This window comes from Cucurbita maxima, unplaced genomic scaffold (genome assembly GCF_002738345.1).
Source record: "Cucurbita maxima cultivar Rimu unplaced genomic scaffold, Cmax_1.0 Cma_Scf00007, whole genome shotgun sequence".
Classification (NCBI taxonomy): Eukaryota; Viridiplantae; Streptophyta; class Magnoliopsida; order Cucurbitales; family Cucurbitaceae; genus Cucurbita; species Cucurbita maxima.
In genome coordinates, this window is record NW_019272023.1 from 1,728,119 (window position 1) to 1,746,297 (window position 18,179).

General features: G+C 35.9%; 2 protein-coding genes and 3 long non-coding RNA genes across 9 annotated transcripts; 3 read left to right on the forward strand and 2 right to left on the reverse strand.

Moving 5' to 3' along the window:
• Positions 1-384: 384 nt before the first annotated feature.
• LOC111481811 lies at positions 385-2,134 on the forward strand. Its single transcript, XR_002718085.1, has 2 exons — positions 385-909; positions 2,094-2,134. It is a non-coding gene; the product is annotated as an uncharacterized LOC111481811 (long non-coding RNA).
• On the reverse strand, positions 1,982-7,269 carry LOC111481583 (ABC transporter G family member 22-like). Of its 3 annotated transcripts, none has more exons than XM_023127089.1 (11): positions 6,751-6,819; positions 5,347-5,417; positions 5,083-5,164; positions 4,527-4,762; positions 4,288-4,443; positions 4,022-4,205; positions 3,630-3,938; positions 3,269-3,556; positions 2,886-3,170; positions 2,702-2,809; positions 1,982-2,582 (listed from the first exon to the last, which is right to left on the reverse strand). In XM_023127089.1, exons 3-11 carry the CDS (start codon positions 5,083-5,085, stop codon positions 2,361-2,363), a joined length of 1,791 nt encoding a protein of 596 aa, XP_022982857.1. In that variant the 5' UTR covers positions 5,086-5,164; positions 5,347-5,417; positions 6,751-6,819; the 3' UTR covers positions 1,982-2,360. The 3 variants fall into 3 exon arrangements, with proteins under 3 accessions (XP_022982857.1, XP_022982856.1, XP_022982855.1); XM_023127088.1 differs by lacking the exon at positions 5,083-5,164 and having other exon boundaries at positions 1,996-2,211; positions 2,339-2,582; positions 6,751-7,269; XM_023127087.1 differs by lacking the exon at positions 5,083-5,164 and having other exon boundaries at positions 1,996-2,582; positions 6,751-7,269.
• On the forward strand, positions 2,540-3,213 carry LOC111481810. Its single transcript, XR_002718084.1, has 3 exons — positions 2,540-2,631; positions 2,722-3,038; positions 3,128-3,213. It is a non-coding gene; the product is annotated as an uncharacterized LOC111481810 (long non-coding RNA).
• Positions 3,539-7,339, forward strand: LOC111481808. 2 transcript variants are annotated; one of them, XR_002718080.1, is made up of 4 exons: positions 3,539-3,646; positions 3,722-4,445; positions 4,538-4,685; positions 6,796-7,339. It is a non-coding gene; the product is annotated as an uncharacterized LOC111481808 (long non-coding RNA). The 2 variants fall into 2 exon arrangements; XR_002718081.1 differs by having other exon boundaries at positions 3,735-4,445.
• Positions 7,340-13,636: 6,297 nt separating this feature from the next.
• Positions 13,637-17,967, reverse strand: LOC111481601 (calcium-dependent protein kinase 20-like). Of its 2 annotated transcripts, none has more exons than XM_023127127.1 (7): positions 17,781-17,967; positions 15,653-15,796; positions 15,397-15,549; positions 15,024-15,139; positions 14,544-14,711; positions 14,104-14,328; positions 13,637-13,986 (listed from the first exon to the last, which is right to left on the reverse strand). In XM_023127127.1, exons 1-7 carry the CDS (start codon positions 17,836-17,838, stop codon positions 13,921-13,923), a joined length of 930 nt encoding a protein of 309 aa, XP_022982895.1. In that variant the 5' UTR covers positions 17,839-17,967; the 3' UTR covers positions 13,637-13,920. The 2 variants fall into 2 exon arrangements, with proteins under 2 accessions (XP_022982895.1, XP_022982894.1); XM_023127126.1 differs by having other exon boundaries at positions 16,444-17,967.
• Positions 17,968-18,179: the final 212 nt, after the last annotated feature.

The following is an 18,179-nucleotide window of genomic DNA, read 5'->3' on the forward strand; positions in this document are numbered from 1 at the left end:
AAAAAAAAAAAAAAAAAAAAAAAAAAAAAAAAGGAAAAAGGAAACGTAAAGCTGTTGTATCATGCATGTATGGCAGCTGTATTATGGAACCTGTTATCTTCAAGAAGTGACACGTGGATGCCGTGTCATGAACAATTAATTTTTTTTTTAATAAATATTCAATCTAAATATAATTATCAATTATATAATATTCAGCCTAATATTAATATTTGTGTGACATTATGCTTGATTTATAAAATTTGAGTTATAATATAGAGTAAAATACACTTTTAGATTTTAATATTTAAACTTATTGGCTCCGTGATTTTGGTTGATATTTTAATTAAATTTTGATTTGTTCTTTCAAATTTAGAAACATGACATTTTAGTTTGTAATTGTTATATTCCATAAATAATGTAATCCATTTATCGCGAGGAAAATGTATTACCCGCCGGCGCCGCCCACGAGCCAAGTAATTGCACCACACAACAATCATTTTTCAGCTTCCATTTTTGGTTCTGCGATTAAAGAAGAGCAAATCGGACGCCCATTTTGTGTGATCTTGAAAAGAAATCATGGGTTCGAATCAAAACCCTACCTCTGGTTTAGCTTCCTTTGCAGTTCGATCAAAATGGCTGTTGTCCGCTCACTTTCCATGCCAGGGTTGGCGTTCACTTCTCAATCCGCTGGCTACAAGCTCAGTGACTTGGTCTTGGTGTATAAAGCTTCTCTGTGTTCTCATCTGGGCAACGCCCGAATTCTAGATAGGAACAAACCTAGATGCCATAATCCCTAATTAATCTCCGATGAGTATTGCAGAGAGCGATCTGCGAGAAATTCTGAGTTCAATCGTAAGAATTTGGGGTTATCCAGAAGGCTTTTCTGGGGCGAGTTTGAGGACTGAAAAGTTCGAGTAGCTGCAGATATTGGTGAGCTATATACCTCTTTCGAGTTTTCCGGATTCTTGGTGATTATTTACTAATGTGGGTAGTCTATTGAAACTAGTTTAGCTCATGCAATACAGTGATATAAAGTGACAATTGCTGTTAGATTTGCTTAACTTTAAGATCTGAACTTCTTTGCTGATCCTCATCTCTGGAATCTCTGGAATGAGTTGGTGAATAAAAGTCCCACATGGATGATGATGAGTTTATAATCAAGGAATACTCTCCCCATTGGCATAAGGCCTTTTGTGGAAGCCCAAAGTAAAGCCACGAGAGCTTATGTCCAAAGTTTTGTGGAGAGTTGTGTTCATCTAACATGAGTTACCTGTTTTATAGACTATACAACTCGTTTGTTCTGAGTTCTGGTTACCTCTTTAATGGCATCTAGCTTCTTCTTAGTTTGGCTAGAGTTTCACTGCCCTGATTCTTTCTACTTTGACAGGGATTGAAAAGAAATCCCCCATTTTGGATGCTGTCCTTCTTTGGCTACTCGGTTGGTTGAGGACCTTGGCGGGAGTTTTGATGTGAGAATGCAGTGTCCGTCATGTTGCAGTAGCTTTACATTGTTAACGGTAACAACCCAAGCCCGCTACAAATATTGTCTTCTTTGGGCTTTCCCTCAAGGTTTTATAACGCGTCAGATAGGTGGAGGTTTCCTCATCCTTATAAAGAATGTTCGGTTCCACTCTCCAATTGATGTGGGATCTCACATTCCACCCCCTTGGGGCCCAGCGTCCTCACTGGCACATCGTCCGGTGACTGGCTCTGATACCATTTGTAACAGCCTAAACCCACCGCTAGTAAATATTGTCTGCTTTGACCCGTTACGTATTGCTGTCAGCCTCGCGGATTTAAAATGTGTTTACTAGGGAGAGGTTTCCACACCTTGGTAAGGAATGACTCATTCTACTCTCGGACCAATGTGGGTTCTCACATTAGTTGAGTAACAACCACTGCGATAACTGTTTAGAGATAGATCACGAGTAGGTCACATCATATTTATACATTTACGATTCATGCGTCAGTAACCAATTTGTCGACGAATAGAAAAGGAGTGTTTGGACCAAAAAAGAACATTTGAACAGAATGTTTCTCTTATTAGAAAGAAAATGAAAACTTCTTCCAACATTCTATGATCATGGATTGAGAACTAAACTCTACTGTTTCAGGCTATATTTGGATGCAACTGTTCTAGCTAGATGCTGAAGTGGAAAGCACCTCCGTGAGCAAGCCAAACTGACAGTAACGTGTTCATTTTTCCTTCGATGCTATCACCCGTTTCGGAAGGTAAGTTTCCTTCTTTTAGGAGTACAATACCAATAAAGTTTCCAAAATGGAGATTCTTACTATTTGTTAGACCTTGCAACAACTCAAAACAAGCTCAAGTAAACCAATTCTCTGAATGTTCTTGTACCGAATCACGCGTTTCTGTTATATTAACTTCCTGAGTGAAGGCTTATCCTCCTCAACGAAATGTAAGCCAGGAGACGATACCCGAAAACCATGGCGACGAGTGCAGTAATCTCAACTACTCCATTGTCCATTCTCATACCGTTCACGGCAGGTATGATGTTATTGTACTGCACCTTTAGAAGGAGCTTGTACGTGTGATAGTTGAACGACAAAAAGCGGATCCAAGATACAAACACTGGAACTTGCTGCAGAAGTTTCACCCAAAAGTGTTGATAGCAAAGACTACAGATGCAGGTTTGTTCTTTGTTCAAAGTATATGAACTAAAAACCAAAGTTTAGAGATTAAAATAGAATATAATCTTACCTGTACGAAGAATCCACCAGCAAGCATGAAGGTCATGACGGTGACGGAGGCGAAAGTCGTGGCCTTCTTGACGTCCATGAGTGAAGCTCCAATGGCCAAACCAAGCCCCTATGTTGGAAGAGTTCCTTCACATTAGTCTTCCAAACAAACCAAATGAGCTCCAAAGAAGAAGAAGAAGGCATACCTGAGCAGCCACAATGGAGAGGAAGACAGTGACCATGGTGAGGAAGAAAGGAGCAGCACTAAGCCTTAGGCCTGCCATGAAGTAGACAACGAGAAGGAAAAGGATAGGCAGCAAGAGATCAAGAGGAAGATCACTAGTGGTTCTTGCCAAAAAGTAAGCACTCAATCTATACATATCTGCTGCTCTTTCTTTGCTCAGCATTGCCCTTTCTTGAGGAAATGTGAATATTGCTGTGAACACAGGGAAGAAACCCCAGAACACTGCTATGAAGAACAATAATCCTGCCTACAAAATGTAATTTTATCTTATTACATTCATGAACAGAAAATCAAAGCTTAATTTCAAGCTTCAAAGTTTGTACAACAATGGAGGAGTTGAATTACCTGATCTTGCAAGCCTTTTGGAGTGCTGCTATCCGAATGCCACCACAGTAATCCTAAAATTATGGCGGTGACGAGAACTTGAGTGATTCTCAGCCAGCTGAAGTATTCATGGCGTCTTTCTTTGATTCCTCTTCGGTACAGAATCGAGTATTGTTCCCACCAGCTTGCTCCCCATTGCCTTTTTGAATATGTTACCTTCGATTTCAACTCTTCATCGAGCGTTAGAGGTACCAACATCTCCCTCTTTTCTGTTTCTGCAATTCTCGTCTCGTAAGCCTCCACCAGATACTGCAAAGATTATTGTATTCGAATCAATCCATCGTATTAAAATCAAAGCTAAAGAAGTCGAGATTAAACATACCTCTTGCACAAGAACTGGTAAAGGTTTATCCTGTGTATTGTCAGCCTCAGAATTCTCTATTTGCACCTTATCCTCTAGCTCTGATGGAACAGACACATCATTCAGGTTACCATTTGCAAGATCAAGCAAGAATTCAGCAGGATTCATTGCAATTAGTGGGGAACATCCTATAGATGAGAAATAATTTATTGCTTCAGCTGCTTTGCCATAATAGATCAAGCTTCCCTTTCCAAGAAGAATTAGCTTGTCAAATTTATGAAATAGTCTGCTTGATGGTTGATGAATCGTTGTCACCACGGTCTTCCCCGCCTGCCATTGAAGAAAAACTTAAATCATTCTATGATGAAGTTAATCAGCAAAACAGAAGAAGAACGTGCATTGATGATATATACTTCAGCTATCTCATGTAAAATCTGAACAATTTTCAATGCAGTTGTAGAATCCAAGCCCGATGTCGGTTCGTCAAGAAACAGCAGTGACGGATTGATTAGAATCTCATTGCCTATAGAGACTCGACGCCTTTCTCCACCTGAAACTCCACGGACAAAGGAGCCACCAATCATTGTATCCTGGCACCTGCAGAGGCTATATCGGTGAGCGCCTAATCTAGAAGGATGAACATCTTATGCTTCCATTAGAAAAAGCTGCAAATCCTTACCTTTCAAGGCCCAGCTCATATATGACATCGACCGCACGCTTTTCCTTCTGCTCTTTCGTCAATGTTTTTGGCAGTCGAAGCAAAGCTGCATATCTCAATGTTTCTTTCACCGTCAGGTGGGGAAACAGAACGTCCTCCTGCATCACGAATCCTACCCTGTAATGCCATTTTATTTTCTTAATTACCGTTCTACATCTGTATTTTCTAATTGTATCATGAACTCTGACTAGAAATCTTGCCTGCTTTTCAGGAACTTATTGTATGGCTGATCATTGTACGTAATCGAACCACCAACTGTAGACCGTATGAGCCGTCCTCCAAGCAGATTGAGCAATGTTGTCTTGCCACTTCCTGAAGGTCCCATTAACGCCAGAACTTCACCAGGGTTTACTAAACCGGTAATACCATTCAAAATCTCCTTCTCCACATTTGTCCGCAATCCTTTTATGATTACTTTATAAGTAACATCCGTGAACTGCAAAATATTTGATCCAGACAATAGGATGAGTTCAGTAAAAGTTAGAGATGGCTATGTTTTCCTAAAGAAATGGAAGTAGGTCCGTAAGCGTTGAATTAGCTTCTTCGAGTCTTAAAACAACCCGATTCTCTTGACGAGCATGAACTAAATATTTAAAAAAATGAGCTAATCTAAGATTACAAGACAATTATCCTTTTGAAGTTTTTTAGTTATGTTTCTGCTGCTTTTTATGTTCTCTAAGTTAGGTGGAAAGATGGGATGAGTCTTGTACATGAATTATCATATAAAATGAAACCTCGTACAAGACTGAACCTGACCATGCTATAATTTGCATGCTAGCTTAGCCATGTTCTATGGGGGTTGTGCTTTTATCTCTACATCAATCTTCCTGTCTTTTGCCTGTCCAAATAGATAGACATAAGTTCATTTGCTATCAACAAAAACAACACATACAATTCTGAAAACATTCTTTGTTTTTTTGTCTTTTTGTTGTTTTTTTTTTTTTATTATCAAAGATTTAGGTGGCCATGTTTTGTGGGAGAAATCACTGTATTTCAATGATGAAAGAACACTTTATTTACCTTGAGCTGAATGGGCATGGTTGGTTCTGTTTGAAATTTGTTCTTGCCTGTTCCTGCTTCTACATCCTCTGCTGTTATATTATATGCATATAGACGTTAAACGGTTGAATTGGGACTTTACCCCAAGCTACTTGATTGATTCTTGAAAATATACTTGATAACTTGCAAAATACGAAAATTCAAACGAACACCCCCATGTAGTTTGATGAACTCGGACCTCTCCCTTCCGAGTTAACTCGAGCTTGATTCACTCTATTTATAACGAATTCCTTAATTAGTGACTAACATACACCTAGTGCCTTATTAACATTTTTTGGTAGCTAATAATGGACTAAAAGCAGTCGGGAAGAGTAAAAAATGTCAACTAGATATACAGGGCAGGAGTCAAAGGTAGGTAGGGAATTTGAGCCTATAAATATATGAAATTTAAGTCTTCAAGGACTTGACTTTTCCATTAAATAACACAAAACATATCTAAATTTGTGGGCCATGGGTCACTCTGCAAGTTTGATTCCAAGTTCCAACTAATAGCCTTTTCCTTTTCAAGTTTGTGTGAGATCCCACGTCGGTTGGAGAGGGGAACGAAGTATTCTTTATAAGGGTGTGAAAACCTCTCCCTAGCTGACACGTTTTAAAAACCTTGAGGGGAAGCCCGAAGGGGAAAACCCAAAAAGGACAATATCTGCTAGCGGTGGGGTTGGACTGTTACAAATGGTATCAAAGCTAGATATTGGACGATGTGCCAGCGAAGACACTTAACCCCAAATGGGGTGGACATTGGGCGGTGTGTCATAGAGGACGCTGGGCTATGAATGAGGATGAATTGTGAGATCTCACATTGATGGGAGAGGGAAACGAAACATTCTTTTAGAACATTCTTTCAGATCGAGTGAGGGAAAAACTCTGAATTTGTACCTAGAGTACTTGAATTCGGAGGGTTATTAACGATAGAGCCAAAAAGTACACTAAAATATAAAACAAGAGTAATTTATTTTATTCTAAGTTTTAAGTATTATGAACATAAATTGGTATGACTAGAGAGAGAGAGAGAGAGAGAGGCAGAAGGTCAGACATAGACAACCACAAGATTTGAGAGCTTTTATTGCTACACCCATTTTTAGTTTTCCCATTGTGAGGGAAACCATGACACTTTCTCTTTATCAAACAAAAAGGGGACCAGAAAAAATTGAGTATAGGTTTCTAGCGAACTCTTCCGAATGACTCATACCGGAACGCTCTCTCATCTTCAACTCTTTCTGCCTTACTCAACACATTGTGTGGACCATATCAAAAAAGTTGGACGAAAACACGAACATGACAAGAAAGTAGATGATGATGAACAAGACGACGACAAAGATGAAAAATCTTTGAAATTAGCAAAATATAAAATTAAGAACGACTTACGTATATCTTCATCACTGAATGGCTTAAAATCTGCAATTTCATCAGGTGGCAAAGTGAAGCCATTGAAGGAGAATGACAAACCCAAGCTAGCACTTGAAGCTCTACTCAAAGCTGCACCACTGCCCAAATCATCCAAATCCAGCTTCAGCTGTGCACTCCTGGACTTCCTGATGTGTGTGTTTCGACCACCGCTGCCACTGCCACGCCCTGGTGAAGGAGCTGTCAACGTCTGCCTACTCGACTTCCTCGAGAGGGTTGTGCTGCCACTCTCCCCCACCACCCCACCGTTCACCTCGCTGCTCGACGTCGGAGACTTGAATGCTGCTGCCACCTTCTCCAAAAGTTGATCGGATTTCGTCCTCGCTAGGGCTAATGAACTCGTTGGCTTCTCCATGTCGCCTCCAACCTTCTTTCTTCCTAGTGTTGACATAAAAATATTGGTTTGACATTCATAATTGTGAAAGAAGATTTATTTTTAGTTCATATTGACCATACCTTTTTTGTGATGTTGAAGGAGAGGGGAGATTCAGAAGTGAAGAACTTATAGAGAGAGAAAGAGTTGGCTCAATCTATTGCACCTTCAATGGTACACATTCACTTCTTATATAAACAGCAATAAGAGGAAGAAACAGTTCATTTTTCACTACCAAAAACACCCTTATGTTATATCCCATATTTCAAATTTGCCCAATATCCCATATTTCTGCCCATGATATTAATAGATTTTTAGGAGGAAACACACTTTGTACTATCTCACCTAAGCATCAATCCTTCTCAAACAGCCCTACCATCTTAGCCGTACACGTGTACCTGTTTACAATTTTCGTATTTTACGTTTCGTTTCTTTTTTGTAAGTAGCCCTTGAATTTAACCCTTACCGAGACGAAGGGCATGATTGAAAAATGTAACAACTTAAGGGACTAAATTGAAAGAAAAAAAAAAGATGAGACCGAGTTTAACATATATGAATGTGGTCGTGAAAAAAAAAATTGTGTTCGAGTTTGAGGTCCCTTTTGGTGGCCAAATGTGAGGCCATTCTTTCTTCTTACATTACCTCTCCACAAAGGAACTCAACAAAGCTTTTGGAAGCTTGTTTTCATCCACTTTGATGTTTACTTTTTTTTTTTTTTTAAATGAATTAGGGTGTCTTGTACATACACCCAATAACTATTTATTTAATAACATTTTAAAAATTAATAATATATTTAAATATATTAAACAAATTTAAAGATTTATTAGACACTTAAAAAAAAATCAAAATTACAAAATTAAACTTATAATTTAATTAATTAGATGTCTTAATATTTTGATTTAAAATTTGTGTCATAAACAAGGAATGAGTTGTGGCATTAAGATCTTATCCACTCATCATTAAACACATATCCTCTCCGTCTTTAATGCCTCATATTATATCTAAGTCTCTAGAACTTTTCTCCTATTTCAAAGAGACGGATTAAATTATATTCTAACTCGAGCTTATTATAATTAAAAATCAATATTTATATTCGAGAGTAAAAATTATGCACGGAATTGTTCGTGTTCACGGGTCGTTTGATGTTTAGATATAAAAAATGAAATCTTGTTAGGACTTCTCCTTCCTCTAAATGACAAAGTTCAGTGGACGTCTTGCAACGTTATTAGCAATGCACTGCTCACGTCGCCGCGATCCGGACACTTCACCTAATCATTCAATCAGTAGGAGCGATAAGCAGTGTGTACAAAAAGCAGAGACGTAGTCAACACGAGTTGATGATTCTCGTATAAATTTCATGTTTTAAATGGGTATCTAAAATTAGAAAGTCCCGTAGGATTTAAACTTAGGATGAGGATAAGAATTATAGCCAAATTCATTTTAACGTGGGAATGAAATAAAATGTATAATAATTGAGAGAATTTTGAGTGAATAAATATGATTGTTTAGTTATTACTAACTTAGCATTAATTAATAATTACAGTAATTAAATAACATTAAGAAAGATTTATTAAAACAAGTAAAATATAATATTTTATTTTTTTAGTGGCGAAATTTAAATTTGGCCGTTCATGGCTTATCGAGTTTTTTATCTTTAAAAAAAAATATATATATATATTAAAAGTTCATTAATTGAATAATCGAAAAAAAACAATGCCGGAGAGGAAAAAACAGATGACGATAGTGACCAGTAAAAAAGAAGATAATAAATAGATAAGAAGAAACAAAAACGAAGAAAAATAGTTTATCTCGTAATTAAACGAATAAAACAAAATAAAATAAAATAATCAATAATATATATAATATTTATGGACCTTTTGACAATTAATGCAAAAAGTAATGAATATAATTTTTTTAACTTATTATTTAATTTAATTTAATTTTTTTTTTTAAATATTAAGAAAATTTTAGAGCTAATGGTAAGCACTAAGAGATGTCTTTTGGTTGAGTGATTGCTCATCCTCCACCCACCACAATCTGCCACGTTTCACCCTTTAATTATTAATATTTTATTAATCCTTTTATTTAATTACTATTTTAGCTCAAAATTACCCAACTAGATAGAAGTTTAAAAAATAAATGAGATTAGTGATGTTATAATTAAAATTTAAATATAATTTAATAATATAAATTACATACGATTCTAATCCTATAAAAGACTTAAATTAAAAAAATAAAATATAAAAATTGAGAAATAGAAATATGAATTTTAATAAATAAATGGATAAACAAGAATTGAGAGATGAAAAGTACCAAGTGGGAAAAGGCAAAGAGTTGTCGTTTTGATGGGTAATGCCAAAGCAAACGCATTTAAAACCCCACCCTTCAATTTATTTATTTATTTATTATTATTATTATTATTATTATTTGGTTCGAAAAATGTAATACAGAAAAGCCGGTGCCCGATTCATCAGGTAATACCACGTGACAGGGACGTGACCTTCTTCTCTGTCACCGGCCCCTCCATTTTTTATAAATTAAATTAATAAATTTGGTCTATAAATCGTATCGGTTTAGTTTGGGTTAAATAGATTTATAAATTTTAAATAATTTTTTTTTTAATTAGAAAGGAAAAGAAAACTTTATTCCAAACAATTATCAAAACTCCCAGCTTTAAATATCTTTGGCATTGACTTGTACAGGAAAATATATTTTAAGTCTTTTAAAATTCGAAAATAAGAAAAAAGAAAAAAGAAAATGGAAGCCAGCTTACCCGTCATTCTCTTGCCACGTTTCAGGATTAGAAAGAACGAATTGTTACGTGACAGCTAGAATAGGGTGACTGGCTGTCAGTCATCACCGGAATCAGCGACACGTGGCACAAGGATAACGGAATTTGAACGTGGTCCTTCCACGTGGATTTATAGATCACGCATTTAGGATGGGACGTTTAATCGTATCTTCTTTTTTGAAAAAAAAAAGAAAAGGAAATATGTGTTTTTTAATTTTTTTTTTGCCAAACGAAATCTTTTTGGCTTTCGTTATCAAGATTTGACTATTTTTGGTATATTTTTAATTTAATTTATTTAAAAAGCACTAAATTGTTTGTAGTGGAATTGGAATTTTAAAACATTTCTCCAATTTCAGTGCAATCAATCAATCAATTCAAAGGTTTGCCCAAATTGTCAAATTTCGTATTTAGGTTTAATTACTTCAATTTTATCAAGTCAACATACTTGTTTTTTTTTCCTCGAAAATTTTTAGTAAGTTATTATTCTTATTTAAAAAAAAAAGGTTTTACTAATAATTTATTTATTTTTAGAAAGGATGTTTTGTAGGATTTTTTAACAAGAATTTGAGAATGTGTAATTCCAAATCTTCCACCCACAATTATGAGGCCTAAAATAATTAATATATTTATTCATAGAACTAGTTTATCTGAACTAGTAATTTTGAAACATTTCTTTAATATATTTTTAATTGAAAAAATAAACTAAACAAATTTTGATATAGACAATGCATTTTAAGTTTAATATGATCCTTAAACTTTTAATTTTGTTTTAAGGTTAATGTCTATTATAATTTAACATGTCAATACATATATTCAAAATTACATTACTAATTGGTTAGGAATATAAAAATGGATAATTAATATGATTGATTTATAATGTTCACATTAAAATCGATATTTTCAAAATTTAGAAACTAAATAGAACAATCCAAGATCAAAATAGAAATTTGAAAATTTTAAAGATCAAAAGTTTAATTACCAAAATATAGAATTTAAACCAAAAATTAGAAACTCATCGTTATGAAAAAATATATATAGATATATATGACTCTAACGATCTAACCAACAATTTTATCCTATGACAAAATTCAATCAAATTTTAACTTTGTTATTCATTCTTAAATATCTTCTTTTAACGTATAGATTTAATTGTGCCGTAGTCTTTAATTTAATTTGCACCTTTAATTATGAAAAATTGCCCACCTAATTATAAAATTTGACAATTAAGTGATAAGTACCAATATAAATACTACAAATATCCATTATTAATAATAATAATAATAACAAGAGAAGATAATAATTAAAATGTTCAACAATATACATCCATTAATAGTACGAGAAAAGGAAAAGAATTAGAAAGTTAAGAAACCTACTTTTAGGTGACTTGCTTGACTTATCACATGCAAAGCCAAAGGCGATGAAGGCCACCAAGAGGCATCATCATCCACATGACATGTGTGGACTTGGAAGCACCAACCAAAGAAGAGATAGCTTGGAATAATTCTCTGCCAACAAGATCATTAGAGAAAGATGTTCTAACAAACAACATCAAGTTAAAACCATTTTAAATCAAACAGTGCTAAGTAGGAAACTAAGATTTGAAATCAAGGCCAACCAATTCAAAATAGGCATTTTTTTCGAACACCTACATCCCGGCGTTTTTGTGCAATAGACCCCTCCGACCGAAGATTAGTGGTAGGTGGTCACTGAATATTGTACAGAATTCACTATTCAAAGATGTTTTTGTGTAATCTAGGGACCTTCTGCATTTGTCAAAAGTGTGTAGGTCACAACGCTGCTCTTTCCTTCTGTGTGTATTAAATGTGGAAAGTTTTTGATGATAGGGAGGAAAGAAACAGCAACAAAATGGTTCATATGGTGCGAGAGGTGAAATGACAAACAGAAAGGTAACTGATTAGAAGGTGACAGCGGTTGGTGGGGATTGGACAACTTTTTTCATTACCTTCTCCCACTTTCATCTGCTGGAAAGAGGCTTGAAAATGAAGGGAAAACCTAACTGTATTGAGGTTATTGAAAAGTAAAAAGAAAAGGCCAGTTATGTGAAAAAGAAGAAAGACTGAAAGAAAGAAGAAAAAGGAAGAAAAAAAAAATAGTGTTAGGTCAGAGATCATGTGCTATTTAGTCCACAACAAAAAAATCATGTGCTTCAGCCAGCCATGACTGAAGTAGAGGGGCCCTTGGTTATTAAGGTAAACATGGGATTTAAAACTGAAAATATCCATTAATATTCAGATCCAGATAAGAGCGTGAGATTATGATATCAAAATTAACTGAAACAAAATAAACGAGATGCATAATCCACACTATAAGCCAGCTCAATTATATAATACAACTTACACAACTTTTGAGAATCTCTCAAGAATAGATCAGTCAATTTCAACGAAGAACTCCTAAATTTGTATGCTTCAACTCAATTTCAGGGTAGAATTTTACCTTTCAGATCCTTGGCAAATTTGCCTTACGGTAACTTTGTGAACTGTTGCAAGTAAATGATATAGCTTAACGTTTAGGAAAACCTTCCACATATGCAAGAAACTCTACCAGCTTTTGTCGACCATCCACAATCAGAAAAGCTTGTCAAACATAAAATTGACCACAGTGAAGTACTAACATTTATTGGCACATGGTTATTGCCGGACACCTAGAATTAATAAAACAATGCATGTACATGCTTGTAATACGACAAATAACTAGGAAACGAAACTCATATGAGTGTGCTATGCAACTTTATGGATAGCTGGTACATTATTTGAATCAATACAGGGGCAAGATGAATGGTATGTCTTGATGCCAAACAAAAAAACCAAACAAATACAGGTTTTACACGCCTTGTCGTGTTAGCATGTCACCCGTTGTCATCTTATCAAGGGAACTGATAATTGAATAAAAGGTTTATATACGAATTCTGCCATATCAACAATACATGTTCACAATTAAAAAGCAGATGTGTAGCATTTATGAAAGTAGATGGTTGTGGTAACTAAAACAAAAAGGAAAAACATGGATAACTGTTCTCAAATAGAAGAAACTGTAGATGATGTTAATATAAAAAATAAAAATTAAAGGAATAAACCAGTGGTGCCAGGTTTCACACAAAGGAAGTCACAGCTCGCAGGCAATCTATTAAGAGAAGATGAGAATCATTAGAAGCATAGAACCTGACAAGAAAGCGATATCCCATCCTTTCCAAAATCACTGAATTGTTATTGTTGCTCCATATCCTGTTCCTCCTTCAATGGTAATTCACATGAGAAGTTGGAAACAAAAAATGGTTTCTGCTGGTAATCCAACATACCTAAAGTATTCATTATATCTTGAGCTCTCAATTACACCCAACTAAACAAGGAAGGATTTCTAGTCCCCACCCCACCCCCAAAAAAGAAGAAAGAAGAAAGAAAAGAAAAGGGAAGAAAATCATGTTCATTATCTCAGACGATATCTTATAGTTAAAGAGAAGAACTTACGTGAAGATACTCAATGAGGCAGTGTTGTAGTAATTCTCAAGTCACATGTTGAAACCACTATTATCAGTATCATGTCTTCAGCAAAGACAGTCAGTCAACAGTAACTGAGCAGAGTAGTCCTTGTACAATAATAAAAAATAGTACCCCCCATAATCATATAACAAAGAACAAGAATTAAAGAATGATCAGCATTTTCAATTAAAAAACTTGAAATCTATTCCAAATTAATTGCTCAATATAAAACAAATCGATATGGACAAGAAAAACAATAACAGTAACAAGAAACTAACTCTCCCTCTGAAGCCTGTCATCTTTACAAACAGCATTAATTTCAACCTCTAACTATTAAAAAAGAAAATGGTATTGGGCCTACTGGCCAGAAAATAAATAAAATCGTCTTCTTGGTCGGGAACCAGAATTAGGCATGTTAATAGTTAAGCCTAAAGGCCTTCCCTAATTCCAATCGTCACGCAGCTTTACACTCACCTCCGACCAAAACCAGTGTCTTGCATCATAGCCACAAACTCGCTGTAATCTATTCGACCATCCTGAAAAGAAATCAAAGGCATGGTTATAAGAATGGAAGGCAACCCTTCTCTATTTCATGGTCATTCAAGCAAGAAAGGGAGTCAATAAGACTAGATAATCAAGAGGATAAAAATTACATTATCCTGGTCAACTTCATGCATAATATCTTCTAAGCGGATGTCTGACAAACCGAACTTTTCGCAAGCTTGTTGGAGCTCGTCCTGTGTGATGTATCCACTTCCATCTTTGTCGAAGTATGAGAAGGCAGCAAAGAGATGGTCCTCTTTCTGAACCTTGTTTAAATGGAGCATTGCAGCTACAAACTCACCATATTCTATGGTACCACTATTATCGACATCCGCCTGAAATATTGAATTGAAAGAATACTTAAAACCATATGAATCAGAGTATTCAGTAACATTCAGTTCACTGATAACAAAGGAGTTTCAGGACGTTGGAATGTACCATGAACAATTTATCTCAGTAGATATAATAAAAGAAATATGCGTTATGCTTCTGTAGCGAAAATATTTTTCTCTTAATATGTGTAACTATTTTAGAATATAGCATCACTTACAGCTTGCATTAACCCATTAATTTCAGAATCCTTAAGATTAGCGCCCACTCTTTCCAAGCCACGCTTCAATTCCTCAAGGGTTATTTGGCCACTATTGTCCGTGTCTATCATCTTAAACATCTCTTTGAGGCCAGCAATTTCCTCTTCAGAAAGGCTCTCTGCAATAACCTACAAATGGAAAACAGGTTGAGCAAAGTCCCTCACCGGAATTGAGAACATAATCAAAACAATAGCCTTCAGAAAGGATCTTGAGCCAGGTTGATGAAAACTTTAGGAAAAAGATCTCAAGCAACGAAAACACAAACTATAAATCAAGGAAACACTTTCATAGTTGCTTCACCAAAATTAATTCAAGTCGTTATATGCATTTTTATGTTCGTACAAAATGTGTTTGGTAGATGCACATTCAACACTGCAAGCCATGCTATCTGGCAGTTCGTTGGATCTCCTGAATCATAGAGCTGTAAGATGAGCACTCACTCTAATTGCTATTTTCTTGAGCCTGTTCATGGCAGAGAAATGATTCAAACGACTAAGAACAGCTGAATCAAGAGGCTTGTCAGGAGCAACTCCATTAGCTTTCACCCATGGGTGGCCTGCAAAATCACGGTCCTATTAGAAAGCAAATTAAACATACTGACATTGTGATATACTAAGAAACCAGTAAGAATAATTGTTACAGGTAACAAATAACAATGAAAACCATATCATTTTAGATCCATAGTTGAAACCAAATTACAATAATCAAGGATCCACATCGAAGAATCTTAACTTGAATTTTCAGAAATTAGTGAAAACTTTTCGGTACTATGGTGAGACAATTATGAGTGCGTGCACCAAAGATTGAACTTACAAAGAACTTCGTGGGCTGTTAGTCTTTTTTTGGGATCTCGTAGAAGCATTCTCCGCACTAAATCTTTTGCATCCCCAGATATACTAGGCCACGGTTCTGATACAAAGTCAAGGTCACCTTTCAAAACCTGCTCAAATATTCCTTGCTCCGTCTCTGGACACCAAACACAACAAGAATTTTATTTACATAATCTATGTATCTAAAGTTGGTTACCTATGAAAACACTATTTAGTAGCTGGAAAATCCAGAAACTCACCATCCCAGAACGGAGGCACACCACTTAGTAAAATATATATGATAACTCCAGCGCTCCATACATCACATTCTGGCCCATAAAGCTTCCGCAATACTTCTGGGGCAACATAATAAGGGCTACCAACCACATCCGTGAAAATTTCACCTGAGAAGACGCTATTTCCAGTCAGACTAAAAAGGAATCAGATACAGATTGGAGACAAATAACCTAATGTTAACGAATAAACCTCTCATTGCAATGAAATTTCTTCCTGAACATCATTATTCATGAAGAATAATCTTAAATTAATGTAATTGTACCATCACTGCTTGCCTATACATGCTTCTAACTGTGAAAGTTTATCTGATCGTCAGAACCAATACCCAACGTGTAACAGCCCAAACTTACCGCTAGCAGATATTGTCCTCTTTGAGCTTTCCTTTTCGAGATTCTCTTCAAGGTTTTTAAAATACGACTGGTAGGGAGATGTTTCCACACCCTTATAAAAGATGTTTCGTTCTCCTCCCAACCGATGTGGGATCTCAAATAATGTGTCCCTTGAAACAATCCGACAGAAATATGCAAAGCTTTGCTATACATGTAGTAATTCAAATTTTACGAAAAAATCATGATACATCAGAAAAAAATTTCTCTAATTAAATGCATATTATTTTGTGAAATCTGGCAAAATCAAACTAATTCATCCAAACAAAACCAACCCAGGCAAGATCTAAAATAATTAACCTTGAGGAGGATGATTTCAAGAAACTATTGCATCAAACTAAAAGAATCAGTTGTTATTAAATTGTTACCTGGCCTAAAGAACATGGAGAGCCCAAAATCTATGGTCTTAAGTGCAGACTCTTCTTCTTGACCGATGAAAAGAAAATTCTCTGGTTTTAAATCTCGATGCATGACACCCAAAGAATGACATGCTTCGACAACACCGACTATGGTTCTGGCTAATTCAGCCGCTTTTTTCTCTGTATAGTGGCCCCTCTGTATAATCCTATCAAACAATTCCCCACCTGCACAAAGCTCCATTACGACATGAACTGCCACAGCGTCCTCATAGGCCCCCACAATCTGTATCACATTAGGATGACCAGCTAAATGATGCATTATCTGTATCTCTCTTCGGACGTCCTCCACATCATCTTTCGTGGTCAATTTCCTTTTCGCTATAGATTTGCAGGCAAATTCTTTCCCGGATGTCTTTTCCACACAAAGAAACGTTGTCCCGAACTGCCCTTGTCCGAGCTTCCGCCCCAATGTGTAATGATCCTTAATATTATCTGTTTTTCGCCCTAATACCGAATCAGCTTGAAGCCCTGCGCTCGATACTCTCTTCATAGGAGTGGTCTTCTTCGATCTTGCACCCTCCGGTGCCCTGGTTTCGTTTTTAATCACTCTAGACGACATCTCGCGTTCCACTGCTTTGTGTGATTCATTACTACGCATTTTCACCTCATTATTACCAATTTTTACCGTTTCAGGCGGCGTATTTTGAACATCACTTTGGGGATCTGAATCCTTGGGAGCATCGGCGTTTTTAGATGAATCAGAACTCCCGTTTGTCTTACTTTTGCTGTCAGTTCCATCCTTGGGTGGAGGAAGGCCATCATCCGTTGGCCGGCTTGGCCATACTGCGGCCGTAACAGATTTCAAGAATCCATTGTTGCCTGGTCCTACACATATGTTCCCCATCAATTTACCAATCTCTAATTCCAACATACGAATCGATCCCTAACAATCCCATGAAGAACCAGATCATTCAATCCGAACCTCCATAATTAGATCAAATCGCCCCGAAGACACACAGCCGATGTCTTCGACTCAAGGATCTCAAAAACTCGATTGGTTAGCCAAAACACATGAAATCAGAAACCACAAACATCCTCAAACATGAATGAAATCATTCAACACGCGAAACGTCGTCCTCTGAAATTTCAAATTCGATCAATGTGTGTATATATAAACAGAGACAAATTAACAATGCGTATCAGCAATCAGATTCGAATTTCAGGAAAAATAAAACATGAACAAGAAGACGGAAAACAAAAAGAGAGGAGAATTTGGAGGAAAAGAAAATGGAAGAAAACAAAGGAAAGTGAAAGGAAAATGTTGAATTAGGGAGAAAGGTCGAAACCAAGTGGAGATCGCGGAATTGATTCAATTCTCTGAAATTGATCATCATCGTCAATCATTCAGCGATGGAAGCTCCTCGATCGATCAACGTTCAAGCTCCGAGCTAACCGAGAAGGAGAGATTATCGCTCAGAAACCTCCATCGATAATTTGTGCATGCATGGTTTTGGTTGAAGGTTCCCCATGTGCCAATTCTTTTTATTTTTTATTTTTTTATTTTTTCACTATGATTATATTTTAGATATATTTTTGGAATAAGCCACAGCAATTTCTTTTTATTTTATTTTTAAAATCTGGTAATTTTCCATTTTTATCCTCAAATTTTGAAATATATTCCAAAAATAACATTGAAAAGCTTTTTTTTTTTTTTTTTTTTTTTTTTAGAATAAAATAAAAAGATT

What these genes read in the sequence shown, in the direction of transcription:
- LOC111481583 (XM_023127088.1), bottom strand. Translation starts at nt 7,180, where the DNA reads ATGTCAACACTAGGAAGAAAGAAGGTTGGAGGCGACATGGAGAAGCCA. An exon ending in AATAAGTTCCTGAAAAGCAG is followed by an intron (nt 4,444 to 4,526) that starts GCAAGATTTCTA and finishes ATGGCATTACAG; the next exon opens with GGTAGGATTCGTGATGCAGG. An exon ending in CAAAAGGCTTGCAAGATCAG is followed by an intron (nt 3,171 to 3,268) that starts GTAATTCAACTC and finishes TACATTTTGTAG; the next exon opens with GCAGGATTATTGTTCTTCAT.
- LOC111481601 (XM_023127126.1), bottom strand. Translation starts at nt 17,365, where the DNA reads ATGTTGGAATTAGAGATTGGTAAATTGATGGGGAACATATGTGTAGGA. An exon ending in CTCCATGTTCTTTAGGCCAG is followed by an intron (nt 15,797 to 16,443) that starts GTAACAATTTAA and finishes GCGTCTTCTCAG; the next exon opens with GTGAAATTTTCACGGATGTG. An exon ending in TGTGCCTCCGTTCTGGGATG is followed by an intron (nt 15,550 to 15,652) that starts GTGAGTTTCTGG and finishes TTTGGTGTCCAG; the next exon opens with AGACGGAGCAAGGAATATTT.